We start from the raw sequence: 8,875 nt of genomic DNA, 5'->3' as shown, positions 1-8,875 counted from the left end.
AGGCCCCACCCCGAGAGATTAAAGTTTATTCTTCACGCCCCTGCCCAAGTCTGAGTGTCCTTTGGCCCCGAAAAGTGAGCGTGGGCTAGGGTTTGATGTCTGAAGCTCAGGTAGCAATTATCAATCATATGCTGGGTACCCAGGCACCCTCACAGCAGCCCCATGAGTTCCCATTTCACAGATGGGGACAATGAAGTCTCCAAGCAAAAAAAAAAAAAAAAAAAAAAAGACTTGCCAGAAGTCACAGCCAGCAAATGGCAGCACTAGGATTCAGCCCCAGGCAGTCTGATGCCCACACATGACTCAGCTTCCTGGCTTCAAGTCAAGCTCTGCTCCTGACCTGAGTGTGAACTTGGGTAAGATCCAGCCCTCTCAGTCTCTCCACTGTACAATGGGGACAGAATTATGGCTGTTGTATCAGATGATGTGGGAGATGAGAAATCCCACACTTGACCATCACAAGAGTGTTTCAGCATCACTGATCATTACGGAAATGCACATCAAAACTACAATGAGATACCACTTCACACCCATTAGGATGGCTATCATCAAAAAAAAAACAAACAAACAAACCAGAAACAGTAAGTGTGGATGAGGATGTAGAGAAACCGGAACCCTTGTGCACTATTAGTGGGAAGGTGTGTACAGCCACTGTGGAAAACAGTAAGGCAGTTCACAAAAAAATTGAAAATAGAATCACCATATGACCCAGCAATCCTGCTTCTAGATATTTACCCAAAAGAACTGAAAGCAGGGTCTCAAAGAGATACTTGTACACCCATATTCATAGTAGCATTATTCACAACAGCTGGAAGCAACCCAAGTGTTCATCAACAGATGAATGGATAAACAAAATGTGGTCTATACGTATAATGGAATATTATTCAGTCTTAAAAAGGAAGGAGATTCCACAATATGCCATGACTTGGATGAACCTTGAGGACATTATGCTAAATAAAATAAGCCAGTCGCAAAAAGACAAATACAGTATGATTCTACTTATATAAGATACTTAGAGTAGTCAAATTCATAGAGACAGAAAGTAGACAGGTTGCCAGTGGCTGGGGGAGGGGAGAATGGGGAGTTAGTGTTTAATGGGTACAGAATTTAAGTTTTACAAAATGGAAAGAACTATGAAGATGGATGGTGGTGATGGTTGCACAATATTATGAATGTATTTAATACCATTGAACTGTGCACTTTAAAAAGGTTAAGATGATAAGCTTTATGTTACATGTATTTTACCACAATTTTAAAACTTGAAGAAGAATTATAAAATATCTGAAATCCTGTAAAAGAGAAACTCTGGGAAACTTTAGAAACATTGTAAGAAAATTCTATAAATTCTGATAGCATGTTCCATGTCGTCACTGTATACGATTAGAAATGCAGATGTAAATATGTTTTTGTTCCTGTTCCCTCAATCAGTCACTCATTCTTTATGTGCGTAATCTTTGTCATAGCTGAGTCTCACCTGTTCTAGTATTTACTTAAGAGCTTACGGAAGTACTAAAGCCAGTATCTACTGTGAGTATCTACCACGGTTCCACCCATGGAGCTCTCAGCACAGAGCATGGCACACAGTAGGTGCTGTGTAAATGATGGGTAAATGATCACCAAGGTAAATGATCACTGTCAACCTCTGGCCCCAGGCGGGTGATAGGAGGTCCAGTACCCAGGGATGGGGTGACGCTGTGCTAGAAGGGGGCAGGCTGCTCAAGCCGCAAAGGGCACAGGGATGGAACCTGCAAGGGAGGGACTCCATACAGGCAGGGGGAGGCAGGTGGAGAGGCTGGCAAGGGTTCAGCTGGACATTAGAAGGGCAGATAAATCAGAAATACACTATCTCCTGGGAGAGCACCCCGGACAGGCCCTTGTCCTGCTGCAGAACCCACCCCTCTGGCCATCAGGCAGGCTCCTCACCAGCCCCTGGGAACCCTCTGGCACCCGGCCCCAGGGCCTGCCTCTAATGGTCTCCATGGTCAGGGTGGTTTCAAGGGGTCACCTCATCCTCCTGCCACTCCCTGCCTCCTCCCAGCAACCAGTGGACCTGGGAGCCATTCATATCCAACTTGGCATTATCTCCATAGTTTTTATGAGAACCGTCCTTGCAAGAATGTTTTTTGGGGGGTTTTTTTGGTGGTTTTTTTTTTGCGGTACGTGGGCCTCTCACTGCTGTGGCCTCTCCCGTTGCGGAGCACAGGCTCCGGACGCGCAGGCTCAGCGGCCGTGGCTCACGGGCCTAGCCGCTCTGCGGCATGTGGGATCTTCCCGGACCGGGGCACGAACCCGTGTCCCCTGCATCGGCAGGCGGACTCTCAACCACTGCGCCACCAGGGAAGCCCAACAAGAATGTTATTAACACACCATACTGAAGTTTGGTGAAAAGTGAACCCAGATATACTCTACTTCCTCCCCCAAATGCCTCTCCCAATCTCACTCCTCCAGCTGTCCATGTTTCCTTCTAGTCATTTGTCTTTTAACTTTGTTTAAAGTGTCTTTTGTTAATTTTTTTTGAAAATTTTATGTCCAAAGTTAAATCAGTCTTTTCTTTTATAGCTTCTAAGTTGTATGCATTGTCAGGAAGGTCTTGCCCAGTTCCAAGATTACAAAAATATATTCATATACTTTCTTCTACTAATTTTATAATTTACATGTAATATATGTACATACCTACGCACTATAGATATATAGATATATACTCTTTAGTGCACACACACAAGATTTATATGTGTGAAAGCTCTTTAATGCATCTGGAATTTATTTTTGGGCTTGGTGTGAGGTAGGGATCTAGTTTAATTTTAGCTAAATTGCTACCAGAGGCCACAATACAGTACCTTTATTAAACAGTCCATCTTTCATCTGTAGCTTGGAAACAGTGCACAGACATGTGACTGAGGCACAGAGAGGTGGAGTGACTTCTTAAAGTCACATAATGCATCATGGTGGAGCTATGACATCAACCCAGACCCTTCCAGGCCCGAAATGCTTGCTCGCCCATCCAACCCTTCTCACCGTCATTTCAGATTCCAGTCGGTTCGGGTGGACCAACTGTGGAAGTGTGAGGGACAGCAGGATTGCTGGGTCTGTCCCTGCTGCGCCCTGGGGAGCAGCCTGACTGCCCAGCCCACCCCAGGACACCGAGCCATCACACAGACTGCAGGGAAGGGCACAGCGGGGGTGCTCCATCCACGGGGGGTCCTGTTCTTCACCAGGAGCCCCCACAGCATGCGGCTCAGCCCTCTGCCTTATTCACCACGGGTTCCCCCTTCACCTGCCCCAGACGCATCCCCCACATGCCTCACAGCCCCTGCCCTTGAAGGTCAATAAGCCCTGGGTTGGGCATTGCAGTCCACAGTGTCCTTGAACAGCCCTGCTGTACAGACAAGGAGACAGGCCCCCAGAGGGACCCAGTGTCACCCAAGGCCCACAGCAGGGGCCTGCTCCGGCCAGAAGGGGCTCCTCTCTGGGGCAGCATCCTGCAGGAGAACAAAGTTCGCCCCTGGGCCTCTCTCCCCGCTACCCCAGGCCAGTCCCAAAACACACAAGGCTGGCTGCCCGCCCGCCACCCGGCCCACCCCCTGGACCGGAGCAGAGGAGTGGGCAGCCGGCCAGGGTGGGAGTCGGCCCTGCAGTGACAGGACCAGAGGTACAGAGCGCCAACACCGCCCCCCCACCGTGGTACCCGGAGTGTCGCCTCCTGTAATCCTAGCTCAAGCCCCAGGATTTTCACTAATCCCGCTAATCCCTGGACGCCAGGCCAGGTAGGGCTCGGGCCAACGGGCAGGGCCTGGCTTCTCCGTGACTCAGAGCCCCCTGGACCAGTGATGAGACAAAGCCCTGGGCTCCACCCCTACCCTGTGCTCCCTCACCATGTGGCCTGGAGGGAGTCATCTTCCTAGGCTTAATTTTCCCCACGTGCGCCCAAGAGACGCTAGTCCTCACCTCATCTCAGAGGCCAGAGGCAAACTGAGGCCCCCAAGATCCTGGTGTGGAAAGCCCTTGTCAACTGAGATGATGGGTATGAACCCCTCACACACAAAGTGAGGCAAGTATCACAGTCTTTATTTCTCCAAACCAGATCCAGCTCTGAGGCCTCATGCATCTAGGCCAGTGGGAAGCCCGACAGTGGTCACAGTGGTTTTTTAGGCCACTTTCACCCTCCCAGGGCTCTTGGGGATGACTCAGCCCTGGAGAGGAGGGGTCGAGGCTGCTGGTCACCACGTGTAATGGTCAAGGTCAGGGAGCCTGAGCTTGAGCACCCCATCTACCCTTCTTCTCCACTATGGGGCCCAAGGGCTTACGGGAATCTCTAGGTGGTCTGGAAGGCTGGCCCAGACTCTGGGGCCCCTAGAAGCCCCTCTACCCTGGGTGTCTGGACACCACCTGCTCTTGCCCCTTGCACTGGCAGAGAGCCTCCTGCTCTGTTCTGTTCTCAGACACTGGTCCTGGGCAGTTCCCTGGGGCTGGGCTCCAGGAGGAGTCTGTCCCCAGCACTCAGCCCTGAGTCCTTTGAGCCCCTCAGCTTTGGCAGTGGGTCTGGAGTGGGAAAGAGGAGGAAGGGGAGGCCTTGTCCACCCCCCCAGAGCTCAGAATAGCAGAGCTCCCAGCGACCCCTCCCTTCTTAACCTGCCAGCTTGTCTGCTATCAATACCACCAACCAGCCGTGTGGCCAAGTGAGGGCATCGCCTCCAGAAGGTGCCCCTGCAACAGGAGGGAAGTTCCCAGATGGCCCTTCCAAGCAGCACAGATATGTCAGGCGTCATCCTAGGACGCTTGAGACCCTGGGCGTTGCAAGGGGGCTGAGAAATAAAAATGACAATAATAAGCACCCTTCATGGAGGGCCCACCCTGCTGGGCCTGCAGATGGGAACTTGCTGTACCTCTCATGTCCTCTTCTCCCGGCAGCTCCATGAGGGAGGTGCAACTGGAGGAAATGAGCGGGACGAGGCCTCCTGTGGTCACACAGCTTGAGAGCTGCAGAGCGGGAATCTGAGCCTGGCTGTCTAGCTCTGGAGTTGCTGCTGGTGTGGTGTACGGGAAGGGAAGGGCTGGTCATGACGGGGCCTGTGGCTGTGCGTTAGGTCCCTCCTGTGGCCCCTGTGAGAAGCTGGGGGAACACGGTCTGGCACCCCTACTGCCTCCCCTCATCACCCTCCTGGACAGAGCTGGGTCAGAGCAGGAGGTAAACGTGGATGCCACCCAAGGAAGGACATTCTACCAGTCCAACTCTGCAGGGACTGAGCCCCCTGTCCCAGAAGGTACGCAAGCCGGGGTGGGGGGTGGAGTTACACGAGAGCCCAGGATTCTTTGGATTCTCTAACCTGGTTTTAGAGGCGGCCCCTTCCTCCCCCTCCCTGAGGGGTCCGCAGCCCTAGACTGTCTATTGAGTGCCACCCACGGGGAACGTTGTCTCTTATTTGAATCTTTTGAATCACCAGGAGGAGCTGCCTAGTTTTCCAGACGCGGCTGGAAGAGATTTAGTCACCGGCACGCGGTCACCCTGCCAGCGCGGGGCAGGACCAGGGAGGCACCCAAGAGAGGGGAGCGGATGCAAGGGTCAACCTGGCCTGGGTGCGAATCCCCCTCTGGCTTCCGTGCTGGATGACCTGGGGCGAGTTACTTCCCCTACCTGAGAGCCTCTACTCTCTTCCGTAAAATGGGGGGAAGGGCGCTTCCCTGGTGGCGCAGTGGTTGAGAGTCCACCTGCCGATGCAGGGGACACGGGTTCGTGCCCCGGTCCGGGAAGATCCCACATGCCGCGGAGCGGCTGGGCCCGTGAGCCATGGCCGCTGAGCCTGCGCGTCCGGAGCCTGTGCTCCGCAGCGGGAGAGGCCACAACAGTGAGAGGCCCGCGTACAGCAAAAAAAAAAAAAAAAAAAAATGGGGGAAAGACAGCCACCTCCCTGGAAATTCAGTGGGATGTGCAGTGCACAGGGCCTTGGGACAAAAACCGGGGAGCTGAGCGTCGACACCTCCCTCCCCAGCACTTCGACTCGTGCACATCAGCACCTGCACCACCTTCACCTCCAGAACATCCTCCTCACCCTCTGCACGCAGCTCCACCATCGTGGCTCATAGCAGCCTCCTCCCCAGCCCTGGCCCCACTCCAATCCGAGCACGCTGCTCCCTGCTCCAACCCTGCAATGGCTCCCGTCTCACTCAGAGTAACTCCAGAAGAGGGGCACAGCACAGGACAGAGCGGGACCCGGGTGGCTGGGAGGCAGAACCAACACTACTCCTTTTGCGCTTTGCACCCAGCCCCGGAAACCTCTGACGCAGTCCCCTGCCCAGTTTGGAAAGAGCAGCCAGACTGGAGTTGGGCATTCCAGCCTCACTCAGCCGAGGGGTCTCAGACAGTTCTCAACCACAGGGGACCAAATGTCTCCCAGCAGGCCCTTTAGAGGAAGCAGAGGCTACACCCAGGCTAGGCTTCATACCTTTCAGAGCAATTCGCCACTCTTCACCTCTTCGGTCCTTTACTACTAGGGAGAGCTTGGGGTTCATCTACAGACTGTCGGGGCACAGCTGCGCCTGGATCCACATCCTTGCCTCCTTCCCAGGAGGGAGACTGCCCTACCGCACAGCCTTCTGAGATGGCCAAGCAGAAATGGTGGGAAGGAAGACCTGACAGGCAAGACCCTCCACCCCAGGTATCCTTGTCCTAGCCCACCCTCACCCCACTAAGGAAAGGCTGGGACCAAGGGTGACCCACGAGCTCTGGACTCTCTCCAGGGCACCATCCTGAGAAGTTTCACTCCGTCTGCTGACCAGGTCCCCAGAGGGAAAGGACTTTGCTGCTTAAGGAGCAGTGGGGGTGGGAGGCAGAGCACCTAGAAGCCAGGCGTGAGGGTCAGCGTCAGAGATGGCGACTGCCAGTCACACACGCACACACACGCACACACACTCCTCTGCCAGCTGTGGTGCCTGAAATCTCACCAACAGACTTTCAGTCCTTTGCATGCAACTCTCCAATTAAAAATTCACTCAAGATTCATGACACAAATCCGTATTACACACAGACCATTTGGTAAAAAGATATCTATAGGCACATGTATATATTGCAACATGTATGTGCACTTGTATAGGAACAGGAAGACACGTCTTAAGAGTCACTAGACCTCTGGAGATTGAGGAAGGAGTCAGTCATTCTTTTCCTTTATACTCTCCTATAAGGCTTTAGTTTTCATGAAGGACATATATCACTTTCTGATTAAAGGGAGAGGGAGAGCTGCTGCTGCCTCTGCCGCTGCCGCCACAGCTGCCGCAGCCTCTGGGAGCCTGGAAAAGGGGAACAGTGAGTGGGCAAACGACTTACTCCCCGGGCAGCGGCGGGGGGTGGGGAGGCGGGGGCACCGCTGCTTTGGGTGCAGGCGGCGGTGGTCCGCACCAGCCAGGCCAGATAAAAACAAGGAGGAGAAAGAATCACCAGAAGCAGGGAAAAGTGGGAAAAGTTCAAAAGAAGGATAAGACATAACAGAATCTGAGATTCCCAGCAGGAAAAACAGCCTTGCTGCTGCCTGGTCTGCAGTATCTAGTAAAATAAATGTGCCAGTCCCTCAGCCCATAGTGAAGAAAGACAAACGGCAAAATTCTTCCAGGTTTAGCACCAGCAATAATAGAGAACTTCAAAAACTACCATCTTTAAAAGATACCTAGGAAGGGAACTGCTGGCTTGTATGTTTCTCCCCAGTGTGACCTAGTTCTGGAAGGAAGCTACAGCTGCTGAATTTCCCTTCAGTCTTGGCTGTGGACTCCTTGTCCTCATCCATTGTGGGGTACAGACCCCTTCTGCTTTCAGCTGCTGTTCTCAGATACTGTCGAACCTGTCATTTCTTTTAGTCAGCACAGCTGCTTTATAGCCTGTGTCAGATAATACCAACATCTGAAGCCCTTGTCACATTTTGCTCATGATGTCTTATTTCCTTGTGTACCTGACTATTTTTTAGTATATGCTGGTCATTGTACTCAAATATTTGAAATAAACTGAAACCTAAGATAAAAAAAAAAGAGGGGGGGGAGAAGTGCTCTTTCTTGAACATTCCAAGTAAGGTCTCCCGTGAGGGCCTTTGTGCCTGCTGTTCCCTCTGCCTGGATAACCCTCCTTCCAGATAACCACAGACTTCATGCACTAAGCAAATGCCACCTCCTCCATGAAGCACTCCTTGATCTCCCTGTTAAAATGGCAGCACCCTCTCCACCACCCATGCTGTTCTCAGTACCCTCGGCCCAGTTTTCTTATCCGCCCAAGCACTGAACTTGCTCACCCTGCGACCCACCATTTATTTCACTCACTGGTTAACTGTCAGTCTCACCCCAACTAGAACATCAGCTCCATGAGGGCACGGGTTTTTGTCTCCTCTATTCACTGCTATCTCCCCAGCACCTGGCATGTGTAAATGCTCAGCAAACAACTGTCTGTGCCCTGACGGGACTAGGTCACCAACCCAGGAGGTCAGGCTTTGAGTCAGCCACTTCGGTCAGATTCACAGATTGAAAGGGATGGGGTCTGCTGCTTCCAGGAATCCATCTTTTCAATACACTCACCCAGGTGCACAGAAATGTAGGTACAAGGATGTGCAATGCTGTGCTGCTCATAAAAGTTAAAAACTGGGACTAACCTACTGTCTATCAATGAAAGACTGGCTTCATAGTTTATGATACATCCAAACTTTGGGGCACTATGCAATCATTTAAAAGAATTTTAAACTTAACAAAAGGTCTTCCCTGGTGGCGCAGTGGTTGAGAGTCTGCCTGCCGATGCAGGGGACATGGGTTCGTGCCCCGATCCAGGAAGATCCCACATGCCGTGGAGCGGCTGGGCCCGTGAGCCATGGCCGCTGAGCCTGTGCTCCACAACTGGAGAGGCCACAAC

General features: G+C 52.4%; 1 protein-coding gene across 1 annotated transcript in view; it reads right to left on the bottom strand.

The window, feature by feature from the left end:
• Positions 1 to 7,213: 7,213 nt before the first annotated feature.
• The window catches only part of EFCAB8 (EF-hand calcium binding domain 8), a gene marked incomplete at both ends in the record, with an annotated part of 35,865 nt that continues 34,203 nt past the window's right edge, over positions 7,214 to 8,875 (bottom strand). Inside the window, one exon of the mRNA XM_079719083.1 lies at positions 7,214 to 7,281. Coding sequence (XP_079575209.1) covers positions 7,214 to 7,281 — 68 coding nt within the window. The remainder of the gene's footprint in view (positions 7,282 to 8,875) is intronic.

Source organism: Hyperoodon ampullatus, assembly GCF_949752795.1.
Source record: "Hyperoodon ampullatus genome assembly, chromosome: 14".
NCBI classification, from domain to species: Eukaryota; Metazoa; Chordata; class Mammalia; order Artiodactyla; family Ziphiidae; genus Hyperoodon; species Hyperoodon ampullatus.
Note: the sequence above shows the minus strand (reverse complement) of the source record. Positions and strands in the feature narration are given on the sequence as shown.